Source organism: Cygnus atratus, chromosome 1 (genome assembly GCF_013377495.2).
Source record: "Cygnus atratus isolate AKBS03 ecotype Queensland, Australia chromosome 1, CAtr_DNAZoo_HiC_assembly, whole genome shotgun sequence".
Lineage (NCBI taxonomy): Eukaryota > Metazoa > Chordata > Aves > Anseriformes > Anatidae > Cygnus > Cygnus atratus.
The window spans coordinates 45582539-45599490 of record NC_066362.1 but is presented as its reverse complement, the minus strand read 5'-3'; the positions used below and the strand labels follow the sequence as shown (position 1 = coordinate 45599490).

At 40.3% G+C, this 16952-nt stretch overlaps 1 protein-coding gene across 2 annotated transcripts in view; it reads left to right on the top strand.

Annotated features, from left to right (window-relative positions):
* The window catches only part of SLC17A8 (solute carrier family 17 member 8), a 28829-nt gene that overhangs the window by 2084 nt on the left and 9793 nt on the right, over positions 1 to 16952 (top strand). For both annotated transcript variants that reach the window (XM_035551663.1, XM_035551664.2), the window contains exons 2-6: positions 4643 to 4895; positions 7239 to 7357; positions 13460 to 13574; positions 14044 to 14131; positions 16816 to 16902. In XM_035551663.1, the coding sequence (XP_035407556.1) occupies positions 4643 to 4895; positions 7239 to 7357; positions 13460 to 13574; positions 14044 to 14131; positions 16816 to 16902 (662 nt within the window). The remainder of the gene's footprint in view (positions 1 to 4642; positions 4896 to 7238; positions 7358 to 13459; positions 13575 to 14043; positions 14132 to 16815; positions 16903 to 16952) is intronic.

Genomic DNA, 16952 nt, shown 5'->3' with positions numbered 1-16952 from the left:
CTTGACAGGTACGAACACTTTGGGCCTTCTTTGTACTTAGTGTATGCAAAGAAAGAATCATGAATTCAAGTAAATTCTTAGTCTCTGCCTCTCCTGAGGATTTCAAGAGTCCTTGACCAGCCAACGGCAACTGGGGGCTTACCAATGAAGTGGGAAGTGACTAAGTGTGTTTACTTCCCAATAATATCACTGTTAATACGAAAAGTAGTATGGGCTATGCCCACAGCATAGCTGTACGTAGTCTGGGTTCTACTAGGTGTAGCTCTGACTCCTGCAGACCTTCCTTAACGAATTAAACTGCCCAACCTGCTAAAAACTGCAACCCGAAGCTGGGTGAATTACCCCTGAGTTGGACAGGGCTCCTCTGCCTGTGCTGTATCATAGTCTTGGTCCTCTCAAAGATTTCCTTTACACAGAAGTACAGAAAGTTTAATGCACCACAGAGCAAGCAACACCATGAATACAGTGTGGGGTGCCCTGACTCAGTTGTGTGAGGCCCCTTGTACAAAGGTGTTAGTGCAAGGGCACACTACGCGTGTGCAGTGCCGCAGCACCCATGGGCATGAGCCCATTGCATTGAGGCTGTGCTGGGAAGGTGCTGGGATTCTGCCCTACAGACTGAGATTGCAATGCCTGAGAGATGTAGTAGTCCCATCATGTGTAAATGCTTGAACTATGCCATGAGTTTCATGCAAATATAACACAGAAGTCAGCTTCACAGGTCCCATGCACCAAGCGACTTAAGAGGGTTTGCCAATCTGTCCTGGGATATTGTATGAATACAACAGGATTTGCTATAGAAAATTATCACCTGGGCAATCCCCAGAGAGTAGATGAGATCTCAGAAGATTGTATGTGTTTTTGGATAAATAATATTTTTTCAATAGTCAGTGTATAGGCTTCTACATCAGGATCATCAATAATTGTTGCACGTGGTGACTGTTGTTGGTTATGCAGGTGTAAGGTTTGAACACCTACAGGTGCTGTAAAAGCCTGTACTATCTGGTAAAAGTCATTTGGGAATGCATTCTAACACATGGCTGGTATTAACATTTGCCTGTTTTTGTAGAATCTATGTCGTTTTAATCAAATGAAACGGAACAATGTAGTTCTATTCCACTTACACAGTTTGAAGAAATGACTAATTCCTGTGCTAAACTGAATAAATACCAACTGGTAAATGTCTACGTGTTCTAGTTTTTTATTATTATTTTTATTTTTATTACTGATTTGGATTTTAAAAATTTCTTTCATACTTCCAAAACTCTGGATATGCCAGAGTAAAGCCATTCAGAAAAGAAAAGAAACAATGTCAGCTGGAGAAATTTTGAATACCATAGTTATGACATTTGGGCATGGGACATGGATGCAGATATCTTCAAATAGCCAAGCTTTTCTTACTTGCTGAGTGTTGCATGTTTGCTGAAAAGAGCAGAGTGATGTAAAGACTAAACATATTCCCATGCAGCAAAATATTCTCCAGTGTTAGTCAGATAATTAAAGCAGCTTTCTTCTAAATTATTGGTGTATAACAAGTAAAAATTTCAGTGGCACTACCAAAATATAAGTATCAGTCTTTTTGTGGATTTGACATACCTTCATTTTATGTCTACAGTGTTTAATAAAATAAGACCAAAAAGCAAGGTCAAACACTGGCTCCATGATTGCTTGTACTGCTAATGTTTCACACCAGTTCCATTTTTGGATTGCTATTGCAAAATCATTTTCTCTGATAGAAATCTTCCACAGGGGGTTAATGTTGAGCTTTGAGGGCATGAAATATTCTGTGAATATTTGGGGTCATGAATCAGTCCTCAACCTGCTTTTATTAAGGAGTAGTTGAATACAATAGCAAAACAATTAATTTCACTGCAGAAACAATGTTGAACCATAGTGCTAGTCCTCCTGGCTCATCACTTCTATCAGTGAATTTGGAGTAGAAGGATGTTTTCATGCCTATGTGAAGTGACAGCCAGCTGAAAATGTCCAGATAGGAACAGATGTTTTGGCTTCACATGATGTGTCTAATCTTTGCCAGCTGTCCAAAATAATGCACAAATTAACATTTAATCTCTCTCATATAAATGGTGTGGTAAAGGTATGAAAAATTGAGGAATTGTGCTTTGATTTAATTCATTCAGTATCTTAGATTATGCTAGAGTAAGACAATAAAATTACTTCTTTTGGTTGTTAATAACTCTTTTAAGATAACAACAGCACTAAAAAAATAATTATTCAATTGTCTTTTCACTTCCTGAGGTCTTTATTTTTGAAATTCTATTCAGTGTACACCTACTGATATAAGCACACTGAGCAAGAAATATATAGTGTCTTCTTTTTTTTTTTTACGTGCCTGGCTATATTACTCTCTGTACTCTCATTTCACTAACAATGCTGTCTCCCTGCCAATGAATCATAAGATCTCAATCACCTTCAATAACACCATAGTCATATCACATTTCCTGTGTTACCTTGCTTTAATGCAAACTCCAGCTTACAAAGAACTGATTTAACTTAGAAGTTAGCACTGCTTTGAGCAAGGGGTTAAATCAAATAACCCCCAGAGATCCCTTCTGGCCAAAACACCCTGATTCTGGTGCTTATTACACATGCAAACTGATGGACTGTAGCATGCTTTTTCTTGTTGCTAAGAGTAAGGCTACAGTAGCAGTTTTATGGTTCAAATTAAAAAGGAGTAATATAGTGAATGATGCACACCTTAGCATGTAGCTATAAAGCCTAGAAATACTGATGATATAAGGGAAAATGCATATTGGAAAGATATGTTTAAATTCACAGGAAGCACCCCAAGAAACCATATATACGATCTATATTTGTAAAACCCTTAATATAGAATACTATCCACTAAGTTATGGGCAGTACAATAGACTTACAGCAATTGGAGTGATTAATCAAAAGCTGTGATTAAACCAAAATTGGTCTCCTGAAAGAGCCAACCAACTACTGTGTAGATCAGCCAGGTGCAGCCCATCCATATATGCTTTGGCAACATTCTTTAATAGCTGATTATTATATGGAAAACTGAAGTCCATTGGATTTCAAATAAATTTCAGGCCAGGTGTGTGAAAAAAGGAAATAAGTTACTCCTTATCAGAAAGGAGTGAATTAAATCATTTCATCATCTTATACAGCAAGATGGGCTTCTTTTATATTAAGTATCTGTTCATATTTCCCTAGTAGCATGAGCAACTCCATGGCATACACAAAAGGAGCTGGATCATGTGCTCATTGCTTCACAGCAAAGCCAAAGCTGAAAGGCTTCCTAACGTAACTGCCCATCAAGGTTTGGGGCTACACTTTAGTGAACACTTAACCTTAAGCTCGTGGGCAGTGTTCAGTGGGCTTTTCACATATTCAGAGCTAACCGTGTGCTTGAGTATTTCAGCATGTTAGAAAGTCTATATTCTGCATTTAAAACAAAAGCATGAGAAGTTAATGTTAGGAAAGGAAGTATTTATCTCCAGTCTAACAGTGTGTCTTCAGTTCCTTCTGATCTCATCTTTCTTACCAGAGACATTCGCTGTTCATATAGCACAGGATGTTAGTATCTCCAATCAGATTGGGAGATCAAATTAATTTTTAATTGCACTACCACAGGAAAAACTTCCATAAGTGCAGGAAATAGTGATGGGCAACAGCTGTACTGATGAGACCATTTGCCTCTTAAGCTGCTGCTCCTGCTTTGGCTGATGGCAGCAGCTGTTTGCCCCCCATGGGGTCCTCCATTTCACTGCTGGTGGTGCTAGGGCTATAGGGAGAACATTTGCTCCTATTCCCAAGTAAATGGGATGGCCCCTGTCCCTGGCTCTTTCCTCCCTATTCCCCCCGGTCTCACTGCAGTGCCCACACTAAATTTGCTCCCAGGCAAAGCTCATTCAGCCTCTTCTGCTGAGGGGTGGTGAATCAACAGACCAAAAAGTCACTCAATCTTCAGATCTTGTTGCGTATTAAGTACTTTAAAGAAAAGGTTGAGTTTTGCAATAAGCTAAAGCCTCGTGGTGAGAGGATGTTTCGGAGCAGAGGGAACACTTGGCGTCAAATCCCTCCAGGCAGAGAAAGCCTGGGCCTGGCTCTTCCATGCCTTCAGTAGGTACCTTGGGGCCTGAGCCTCTGCCCCTCTGCAGCTCAGCCCTGATGTTTGTCTCACAGGTCAAAAACTCACAGCAAGTTTGGGGCTGAGAAAAATAAATAAATACATAACACCATGCTTTGTGCTGTATTTGCCCTTTCCTTGAAACCTACTGACAGCTCTGCTTAGTGGATCTAATTAGAAGCTACAATCTTTTTTTTCTTTTTTTTTCATATGTATATATTCCTAACAACCAGCACGATTTATCACAACAGAGCTCAATACACCTCTCATAATCATTCTCATGAACATCCTGCAAGCATTTTTGTAGCTAGCTGTCCAGCCAAGTGTTTAGAGCTTAGAAACTTCAGTGTTTGTTGGTGAAAAAATATGCAGGCTGTGCCGACCTTTCGAAGTCTGACCAGCTTTAACTCATCACAGCACCAAGAGGCAAACACCTCAGACAGAGGTGATTTAGCAGCTGACTGGAGCACCTACCATCTATATTTTACTGTGTTTACATTTTCATTTTCTCTTGCTTCTTTCATTTAGGAAAATTGATGGCACCAACATGGAGGAGGATCACATTGAGCTGACAGAAGAAGGGCGGCCTGTGCAGGCCAGCGCCCGCAGGCCAGCCCTGTGTAACTGCTACTGCTGTGGACTGCCCAAGCGCTACATCATTGCCATCATGAGCGGCCTGGGCTTTTGCATTTCCTTTGGGATTAGGTGCAACCTGGGTGTTGCCATCGTGGAAATGGTGAACAATAGCACTGTTTATGTCAATGGCAAACCAGAGCTGCAGGTGAGAAACAATCCTCCTTTCCCTGTTGTGACCGGGCCCCATTGCAGAATCATTGAAGTGCCACATATCAAAGTACTGTATATGTGTAGGTTAAAAACTTAGGCAGGCAGACACGTGAGTTTGGATTCCCGTATATGCGCAGATGATTAACCCCTATTTAGGTCTCTAAATCACACTAAAAGTCTGTAAGATCTGAGCATTTGCAATGTCATACAGAGTGTAAGTAACAGAAACGAGAGCTGAGTTGGCTTGTATGTTTATCAGGTCCCCAATCTTTTTGTCATAGACGAATTTTGTTGTGGTGGCAGAAGCTTTTGCTGTTCACTGTCTCTCAGGGAAATGCACCCTGATGCCAGTACAGAAGGAATGATCAACTGCTGTACGTAACGCTGGGCACACTCTATTCAGATTAGTGGATGACTTTCAAGACCTTTAAGTAGTCGTTTGGCAATCTGGCAACAGGTTTTATGGGTTATTGACAGTGTGGATTGCTGTCTAGAAGTATTTGGAATTAGGTGGCAAGCTATTTCAAATTTGCAGTAGATGACATGGTTCATAGCAGATGCCTACAAACTTTTAAAAATGCACCCAAGGAAATGTAGATTCAAAGCATATCTTTGCTTCTCCACTCCTGCCTTGGTTCAGGGTTGTGATATCATAAATCTCTTTCTGGACTTTATGAACAGGAATGTATAAAATTGACTTATTTTTGGATCCTTTTATAATATATTATTCACAGGAATATTGACTCTTACCTGACTTTTCTGCGTATTTCCCTTGAGATATCACAAGTCTCTGCTCTGTTTTGGGCATGATACGTGAACCCTCCTGATATGGGAACTTTCTCCATGTCTCATGGTGTCTTTGCCTTCAGAAATTAACACTACTTAGAAACTAAGCTGGAAAACACTAGCAGAAAATTAGGTATTTAAAAACAGAAATGCAGGTCAGCACAGGAAAGCAGATCTCTTGACAGAGATTACATTGTAGGGGAGGGAAATCCTTTAGCCCCTGTAAAACGTGCCTGGCTAATTAATGCCATCTTTCTCCCAGCAAGTCAAATGAGGAGCTGTTTTGTAGTTTGCTTGTTTGGAAAAAAAATCAACCTACTGAGGAAAACTGGTTCTTGCTTTTACACACACGAAGTAATATAGAAAAAAAGAGATGTTAAGATCTGTCACTTTAGTTTTCATATTTATGTAGTGTTTTAGTGACAGTTTTAGTTCAGATTCTAAAAGACAATCTGTGCCGTTTTCTCTTAAGACGATTAAACACCTTTCCCTGCCACGTAGTTACCAAGAAAATAAGCATGAAGCAAAACATCATGGTTTCTCTTTGCTCCAGAACAGCCCTTCTGAACTGAGAGTTCAAGGAGAAAATGTCGACGCTAACCTTATGTTAGTGTGATTATAATGAGTCAGGCGCTGTTCTGACCTCCCAGAATGAAGGGCAGGAGGAGCACCTTGGGTCACCTTTTCTTCACTGCCCCTATGTTTTGTTCTGGGCTTTGGCCATTGCTCTTCCAAGCAAAGTACATCAAAACGGGCTCATCACAGAGCAGGAATGACCTTATTCAGGATGAGTTTCGAGAAGACTGAAACTGCTTGCTATCCAAGGCTGAGGTGCATTGCAAAAGCGTTTGTCTTGGCTGTAGACATTTTTGACTCTGAAGCATCTCTGACCAGCCTGGGGGTGGCCTTCAGTATCCAAATGCAGCTCAATGACTGGCATCACTTTTAATAAAAGATATACTAGTCAGCTAGCTAATGTTACCTAGCTTTATTTCTATATTGTCTTGTCTTCAGGTGTTACACCCTCCTCTCCTTCTCCTGTACACATTTTCTGCTCCCATACTACTACTTAATGTAGATGCTGGATGGTCAGAGCTTGACCCTGATGAGAAAAAAACATGGGTAATACAGAACCAGCATGACCAGATCAGTTCAAAGAGGATGAGCAACCTTGATAACTGTGTAAATGGATGTGTTCATTGAAAGGTAGCAGGTCCTTGTTATAACACTAAGCAGGCCTGAAAACAAAGGTTTCAGCCCAAAGGGAAGCAGTGGCAAGAAGCAAAGATGAAGGTCCATCACCAGCTGCCCTTTGGCTGAAACTTCTTCCTCTCATTCACCCTGATTCTGCTAAGAGCAGAAGCAGAATCTCACAAAGCAATTTGATGTCATTTTGCATTAACTGGGAGAGGGTTCAAGCTCAGCAACACCAGTGCAAGGAGGCTGTCTTGATTTGCAGGATGGGGTGACTTCCATTTGACTTTCAAATAGCGTTTACCTCATAATCAGTATGCTTCATTTTACAGCATTTTTTTGTTTGTTTCCTTTGCAGAAAGCCCAATTCAATTGGGATCCAGAGACAGTGGGACTCATACATGGCTCTTTTTTCTGGGGTTACATTGTGACACAAATTCCAGGAGGGTTCATCTCAAACAAATTGGCTGCTAACAGGTAAGAAAACAATAATTGAAAGAGTTAAGATCTACAGCTTTACAGATGACTGTTTTACACAGTTTAAATGATGATTACAAAGTAGTGAATAAAAGTGTTTCAGGAATCTGAAGCTGAACTTGCAATATGTCTATAACCAAAAAAAAACCTAACCCTAGATTTCTATTATTGATCTGATTTCTGATAGTCCCAATTTAGCTCATTCATCTCAAATATGTACACATTTCTTGTTTTCTAAACAATAATGCTTTCTGGAGACTGTTAGGAAAATCATACCTGGTATTTCAAACAATGCTTGTAACATTTGTCTTTCAGAAGTTGCCTTAGTGCTTCATAGCTCAGCTTACCAGCAAATGAATTTTTTTCCAATGAAATTTCACTTTTCTCCTTTAAAATTTCCCAGTGAATTGAAATGTCTTCCAGAATTTTTGAAGCTGGGCACGTAGGAATTAAATGTTCTGAAGGCACAAACCCGTCCTCGTGCACATGGACATCTTGTCTGTGGCTGGATACAATACTTATGTCTGTAATTAGGATTGCCTAGAACTTTTCTAATAGAGCTAATGATTTCTCTTTGGCAAACAATGAGCATCTATATGGATTTCTTCCATGCTCATTGTGTTTGTGGGCTGGCATTTTTTTTAATTCAACTGTTTTTGAAAACGATAAAAAAGTAGCTAATTTTGCCAAAGATCACTAGTCTTAGTCTTTACTTCAGAAAATCTTCAGAATTTGGGCCACGATCACATCTGAAACAGGGAGGTTGTCTGAAGACAGCTGGTTGTAAATGAGCTCATGAGATGTGCATGTGAAGGATGTTTGGGATCTACAGATGAAAGAGGATTGGCACTCATACCATTCTCTGCAAATAAGATAAGACTTATCTACAAAGGCTTTCATAATAGGAAAAAAATCTTTAAGACCAGATCTACATGGTTTTGCCCGAATTCAAAGTACTTTGCTCTCTGTATTCTACAGAGAGTTATAGGGGTTACAAGACTGGACATTCTTCCCACCCATATCCTTTATGAAATGACTTCAGGATAGAGTCATCCCATAGAATTCTCCAGAAGTTCAGCCCCAACTCTCCTCTGTCCATAACCCAAAGTTCCTCTGCATTCAGTTTGTACTCCTTCTTCAACACTACTAGCAATCTGTTTTTCATTTCTCTACCACATAAAGTGCCTAAACAGGGTACTTTTCACTCTGTTGAATAAGCCAAACAAATTAGCTAAGCTTAATAATTTCCCCAGTGTTTCCACTCTTGCCACCAGATTTTGCAGCAGAAGGGCCCAAAACCACAGATGTGCACACTGTTGGCTGAATAATTCAGCATATTATTAATTTGGCTTTCGTTCCCACTATTTTCTTACAACCAGTAAAATCAGCTAAGTTTACCCTCTAGCTCAATTTATTCTGTCAGATGACTGCTTTCTTAGGTACATATTATGCATATGCACAGAAAGCTATACTTCTGTCCCCAGGATACTTTCAGACTCTTTCTTTCAGAAATTTCAGACAATACAACACCACATTATAGATTTGATTAACATAACTGCATTTAGGAGTAGAATTTGCTCAAGGAACAACACCCCAAAGGATGATCTCAAAGATAATTCCTGTTTGTAATAATAGGGATCACAAATCTGGCTGACTCCACATTTTTCCTTTATTTGTTGTTTGCCCAACCAATTTCAGCTTGGGTAGATTCAGCAGTGGTACTGAGTTTCTGTTTCAGGGGGGTGACATCTGCTTGCTAAGACCACAGGGCAGGAAACAGAGAGCTGGGGATTGTCTGTGTACCCGCCTCCCCTAGAAAGACAAATGCTTTCTATTTCCCAACTGCACACTGGTAATGATATGCATTATTCTGTCCTGTTATTGACATTATAGATTTAGGTATAGACTCTTTTGTCACCTGTTTAAATCCCGCTCAGCACTGTGGAACCTTGAACACACATGGACCCTTCCACACCTCAGGCATTTCTCTAATGCAAATAGTTATCTATAATAACGTGGGATTAAGATGGATCTCAGAACAGCTGAAAATAATGAGTGATATACGGTTTTGCACCAAAGCCATCTGAAACTGCATAAATTGCTTTATACATGTCCAAATTTGTATGGATCTGCATTCCCCCCAAAATTTCATGAACCATTTAGTGACTATGTCCCTTTATATTGCTGCTTATCCTCAAACATGCATAATAGCAAAATTTCATCATTGTTTGGTGGTGACAAGGAGACATGAAACATAAGGCAATCCATTATATCAGTTTTCAGTAACAGCACCCTGCTGACCAGAGGAGTCTTTTGCTGGAGAATTCTGTTTCGATCCAAAAGTAGCAGCTGGCCAAGGATCATGGTGGTGAGGAGAAAAGAATATGTCAATGAACTGAAAAGAACTGGGATATTCTTGGTCACGGTGGAGACCAGTTTCTTTGGGATTAAAGGCAGTGAACTGCTGGAAAGATGCTGGCTATTTGTGAAAACAATACTTAGCCTCTTAAACAGTAACACAAGAGTGTCTGCTTCTAACAGTATAAATCATACATTTACAATAGGCATATTATGGTTGGCATTAAATGAAGTAGCAAAAACTGGAAAATCAATACACAGAGCTAGCTGTTTGGATAAGAAAACATGTTCTCTTTCTTATGGCTTATTCTTCTACTTGCTCATTAACTTACATTTTAACATAATTTGCTGTAGTTCCCTGAGATGGTTAACCGTGTTATGATAACAAATGCGATATCTGTATTAGTGGCAAGGAAGAGGCAAAGTGCAAAACTTTTTTCTCCTCTGATTATAACAGAGAGCTAAGTAATACTTATTTCTCAGCTAGATGCTTACTTGGCTTTGAAAACAGTCTCCTAAATGTCAAGATACGATCACAGGCTTTGTGTGCCATTTCAGATTTTCAGACCGCTTTCTATATAAATTCATTCCTTTGTCACTTCCCTCTGTCAGCCTGCCCAGCCTCTTTGCTTTTGTGTTCATTTGCTAAGTGCTTTCTTGTCATTCAGATTATGAGCTGTCTAGGCATTGGCTGTTGTTTTCCTCAATAGGTGTACAGAATTTAGAGAAAATAGCGTTGATCTCTGACTGTAGATTCTTTGCGCTATAATGCTACCGTTAATACTGCTATCAACAATAAGCCCAGATTCAAAATATGAGGTGATGCATATTTCCTGTGAATGTTTCCAAAAAGAAACTGAAATAGAAACAATCAAAATCCTTATAAAAGAAAGAAAGAAAGAAAGAGAGAGAGAGAGAGAAGGAAAGAAAAGGAAAGAAAGAAAGAAAAGAGAAAAAGAATCTGACAACAAAATGTTGTGACACAGCAACCCCATGCAATGCTAAAACCTTGGGGCAGAGTGGCTGGAAAACTGTGCAGAAGAAAAGGATCTCATGCTTGAACACGAGCTGTCAGTATGCCCAGGTGGCCAAGAAGGCCAATGGCATCCTGGCTTGTACCAGGAGTAGCGTAGCCAGCAGGACCAGGGAGGTGATAGTCCCCCTGTACTCTGCTCTGGTGAGGCCGCACCTCGAGTACTGTGTTCAACTTTGGGACCCTCAGTACAAGAAGGACATCGATGCCCTGGAGCGTGTCCAGAGAAGGGCTACGAAGCTGGTGAGGGGCCTGGAACACAAGTCCTATGAGGAGTGGCTGAGGGAATTGGGGGTGTTTAGTCTGGAGAAGAGGAAGCTCAGGGGAGACCTTTTTGCCCTCTACGACTACCTGAAAGGAAGGCGTGGGGAGCTGAGAGTCAGCCGCTTCTTACACGTAACTAGTGATAGGACTAGAGGGAATGGCCTCAAGTTGTGCCAGGGGAGGTTTAGGTTGGAAATAGAAGACATTTCTTTTCAGAAAGAGCAGTCAGGTATTGGAATGGGTTGCCCAGTGAAGTGGTGGTGTCACCATCCCTGGGGGTGTCCAAGGGAAGGTTGGACATGGTGTTTAGGGACATGGTTTAGTGGGTGACATTGGTGGTAGGGGGTGGTTGGATCAGATGATCTTGGAGGTCTTTTCCAGCCTTAATGACTCCATGATTCTATGAAAGTTCATAAATATTTTGAAGTAGAAGATGATAAATAGCTATGCATAGTAAGATCTGTGTATGTATTTAGTAGAAAAATGAAAAAGAAGATATTTCTACTATCCAGATCTCATGATTTCAGATCAAATATCTGTCTAATACCATTCATACATCAGAACGAAGCTTAATGTGCCATTTTTGAAATGTCACTGGCATAGCAAGCCAATTCAGAACTTGTTCAACATCACTGAATTTGAACAGTTTGAAAAAGTAATGTGAATTATGGTCCTCAAACAGCAGCATGATGCCACCTAGCATCAGTGTAGCTGGGAACTGAGGCCCTTTGCCACAAGGGAGTTCTTGACTCTCAAGGTGTCACCCAGAGTCTTGGAGCAAGACAGGGCAGCTCTGAGCTGAACTCCCATCTCCTAACCTGCTGCGGTCCCCAGGACTATCAACATCTGCAGCTTTCTATCTGCAGAATGAATGATATTCCACACAAAGGCAGTCCACAGGGAACCAGGCATGGTTGCTTTGGGTTGCAGACAACACAAAGAGGACAGTAAACTTCTGAGGATTAACAGGAATCTATTCAATTTAAACAGTGCTCAGCAGTTGTGGAGAACCCTTTCTGCTGGTTCTGATAGTTTTCAGTTCTTTAACAGGATCAAAGAGGGGATCCTCCTGTATATCAGCTTCCACAGATGCTACAGTCATGAACTCTTGATATTCAGAGTGTGTGACACAGCTTTTGAAGACCATTTGTGGTACAGAAAGGAAACCAAGGCTTCAGTCAGCCAGGTGTGAAGATATATGAAATCCTTATGGGTCCCTTCCAACTTGGGATATTCTATGATTCTATGATTCTAATAAATCAAATATAGCTCAAACTTCCTAATGGTATTAATTTAAGTGGTTGTTCCAAAAGGTTGTTCTCAGTCTCTTTCTTGGTTTCCAGTGGTGTTTTCCATGGTGCTACAGCCCCAGCTCTCCAGATGTCCTTTTATGAACTATATAAGGGAACATAAGTGGGCACCCAGGTATGCTTTTTCCTTGCGCTTCAGCATCAGTGCCTGGCAAGCCTGCAGCCCATCCCATACTGCAATGACTTCCCTGTGTCCCAGCTGTCCATCATGTCTATTGTCACTATGGTTTATTATTGACACAATAAGTAAGTGTGCACCACTCTTTGGCTAAACTTAGGAAACCCCAAGTCTGTGCGGAGAGAGCTCCCACAGACTGTGGTAAACGAGGCAGACCCAGCTCTGAGTGTCATCCAAGGGCCTCTGACTGTCCTGGAGTTTCAGTGATGCTGCTCAGATCTATAACTACCACACAGAGGATTCTGCTGCCTGTTTCTTTAATGGGTGGTAATACCTGGAAAACTGCAAATGATTTCCCAAAAGCTACAGGCTTCAGGGGCATTTAGACTTGTACCCAGCTCTAGGAAGTGCTCTTCCTGAGCAGGATAACAGAATATTTATATCATGGTTTTCATAGAAACCCTCTTGTAGAAACATCCCTTCTATGCCATCGTTATAAAGGACACTTGCTGCTATTATTTAGAGAACTAATGTTGGAAAGGAGTTAATCTTAAACTGTTCTGTTCTATGTTTTAGCAGCAGGAAGTGAAAATAATCAGCACACTCACACATTTCTGAAAGGCACTTACATTAGGCTTTACTTGATTTAAGTTAAACCCTACTGATATAACTGAATTCAAGTACTTTCAAGGATAGATGTGCTTCTCACAGTTCAGGTCTCATATAAACAGCTTAGCTACCAGCTGGTGGCATAAAAACACCTATGTCTAGTTCTCTGGTATAAAGAAAAAGCAAAGAAACAAACTCAGAATCTTTGTTTCTGTGTACATTAAACTCCTCTTTCATTCAGGGAAAAAATGCATTGACATTATGGGGACTTACCCCCTTTTAATAATAAAACGGCGTATGACTTGGTGGGCAGCGGTGAGATTGTCTTTGAGACTGAACCTAAGTACAGTCTGAAAAGTAGATAATAATTATGTTCTCTTCTATTGTTACCTTTTTTTTTTTTCCCAAAGGGTATTCGGAGCAGCTATTTTTCTAACATCTACACTGAACATGTTCATCCCTTCTGCAGCAAGAGTGCATTATGGCTGTGTGATGTTTGTAAGAATTCTGCAAGGTCTGGTGGAGGTAGGAACACTCACAACTTTTGTTTTGGGAGATTTGGTTCTAAAACATTATAAAAATTTTGGTCAGGTTTTTCTGATCTCTCTGCAGTTTTACTTGGTACTCATTTTTTTCCATTGGTATTTTTAGGATGATATTTTAAAATCATGTTAATTTATATTTTTAAGTTTATCTTAAGAGGAGATAAAGAGTTTAGGTTTATAGTGCTGGAGTTTTATCTAGTTTAGAATATTTGTGCCATCCATGGCATATGTTAAACAGCATTTTTACCCCAGCACACCTTACCATTTGACTTATTATTCAAGTAAGTTTACCATCTTCATACTGCAAAAATAAAGGTCTTCCAGGCTTACTTTACCTTTTCTACATAGTTCCATAGTGACAAACAGTTAGACAGGTTGACAGTGTCAGCAACTGCTTGAAGTAGAAATGCAGTGAAAGCAAATCATATGATGTGTGAAATGTCTAACAGGGTGTCACCTACCCAGCCTGCCATGGGATGTGGAGTAAGTGGGCTCCTCCACTGGAGAGAAGCAGGTTGGCAACCACATCATTCTGTGGTAAGTTGATAGGTTTGCAAGTATATAGCATATATTTTAGTCATTTTATGATTTACAAGAGAAATGCAAACCCTCTGCCTTTTGCTGCATCTGCCCATGGCCACATTAGCTTGCACTCTGAGCTCAGGAACATGAGTCTTTTTTTTTTTTTAATGTCCCCCTTTTATTATTTAAAACCAATCCTCAAAATGACTCCAATAGTAAAGTAAAACAAGTCTAGAGATGTCAGATGAGAGAAATTCCACATTTTTTTTCTTTTTCATTTGCTCATCTTCAGGGATTCTATTTGTTATATGCATTGAATTGACTCTTCTAATCAAGTATGCACTTAATGATTATTTTAAAGGACTTGAGGACTTGGTCAGGCTTGTACTTTGCTCTGCTTACTGGGTCCCTTTCGACATGTCGACAGCCAACTTTCTAGAAGATGGTTGGTGGGAAGTTTGAGAAGTCTCTGGGGAGAGGAACCCAGTGGAAAGATGGGAGAAATCGAATTCTTTTATTCCCTTTGGAATCTTTCTAGCCTCCGGCAAGAGCCTTAAACCTTGTTATGGAACAGGGAGCAGAAAAAATACTGAGGTTTACACCTTGTTCTTCAAGGATACTCTCTTTTCGGTCACAGCCACACTACAAAAGTAATTTTTTCTTCTTCTTTTAATTCCATTCCCTGGGTAGCAATTTTTGAAAAGAGATGCTGCAGGTCACTCTGCACCACCAGATTGTCTTGCTAGAAAAAATGACTGTGACTCTCACACCTTTCTGGCCCTTTCATTTCTTCTTTTGGTGAGCCTGCCTAGCTGCTAATTCCAGGGAAAACTGTGAATGCTAGTATCTCCTCATTGACTCCAGGCTAGATTTGTGTAGATGGCTACATGGGAGGATGATAAAGCATAAACAAAATGTACTCCTTACACTCTCACCCTAAAAGGTCCACACATGTGGAGTACAGAGCTGAAATGTTTCTGCTGCAATTTCAGATGAGCTGTGTTGGGAATGATGGAAAAGGCACTACTCATTAATTCAGTCTGTCATTTCTCATCCTCTAAGACACACTCATCATCTGTATTTGGTGTCCTTTCCCATTTGTAAAAGTGAAATTGGACAGGTGAGCCAGTGTCTAATAATACTGAAGAAAAAACAGAAACAGTGATATTTTGAAGAGTGAGCAGGTCAGAATGGAGGAGTAGAAAACAATAAAAACAAATGTAGGTGGTAGGATAAAGCCACCTGTAGATAAATGTCTGTTAGAGATAATATTCAATAGAAAATGTAAGAGTCACAGGAAAAAACAGTCTGTCCATTAGCAGGGGAACTGGAAGTCTTGGGAAAACACAGCACTAAAATACATGTAGAAAGGTAAAAAGAAGAGCAAAATGTGAAAAAAAGCCTTCTTTAATACTGTGGGAATTTTATTTTTCTACAAATGACTCCGGGATATAACAATTATTTACGGGTTTCAAATTACTGCATAAGAACAGACCAAAAAAAAACCCTTCACCCTCAATGCTGAATTCCTAGCACTGGGTAGAGAAAGATCTACCTTGTAGCTCAGCACCCATTTCAGTTTCTACAGAGCACCAATTCTTACACTTGAAAGGTGAAGAGGAACAATGAAAAAATTAGGAAACACATTCCCTGATTCTCTATTTTCTTGCCTGGGGCTTTGCTACTGCTGCAAGAATACTGACTTACACAGAGACAAAGGAGAAGGATCACTTCTGATTGCAGAGAAGTATTTGGTGAAGAACAGAGTGAGGTGTTCCTCTGCATTTGCCAGCAGTTTTAGGTTAAAGGTGTTCATTAACAAAGCACGTAATAATGTCAAAAACACAACTATCTGATTCTCTGGAATAATTCAAAGCAACACGTCTCATATGTGAAGCCACTGGCATTGTTTTGAACTGAAATCAAATGTCCAGATTACAAAAATTCGCCTTTGGATCTTCATGGAAATTCCTTGCCAAACATTTAAATACTCAGCACTTTCTGCAAATCACTCAGCAATATGTTTCACCAGTTTTACATATTTCCCAATCTGAAAACCTTGGCACAGCCCACTTTTTTATCTTTTTTTTTTTTTTTTCTGTTTCCTGACAATATTTGGCTGTATATTCCAGCTGTTTGTCCATGCTGCTGACATGAACTAAACATGGTTAAACAGACTCATGGTTGGTCTGAACGCTCCCACCACTCATGGTGCTTGTTGGGTGGTCAGACTAGAGCCACAATACAAGCTTCTCAGCATATCTGCAGCCATTGGGATTTCTGGACACCAAGAAGGCTTTTGAAACTTGGGCTGCTAGCTCCTCTGGACTTTACCTTCTATGCCGCAGGGTTAGGAGGGACTCCCCTCTTCAGCTTATAAAACATGCCTGAATGGTTGTACGCCAACACTGTCAGTTTTGCGAATCCCATTTACCCATTTTACAGACACAGCCCTTCTAGCTGCAAAATGAGCTGGGTGATCCCATCCCACTGAGGGCGAGTCCTTCTCACCATCCCAAGAAAAATTTCACAGTTCTATCACATATCCTATCATGTATGTTCAAAAGAAGACAAGATGCTGCTCAAACAGAAGCGTCCCTCCAGTTCTGCCCCTGTGTGCACCTGCCTATACTGGCTATAGTGAAGACTGGGCTCATCTATCATTGCTGACATGTTTTCTTCACCCTTTTTCTCCTCAGGGTCTTATGCAGGTGCAGTGGTCGCCATGCCATTGGCAGGTGTGCTAGTACAGTATATAGGATGGTCATCAGTCTTTTATATTTATGGTGAGTTTCTTAACAAAGGATCTCTTCTCCTAGACTGGTACTGCCAGCAG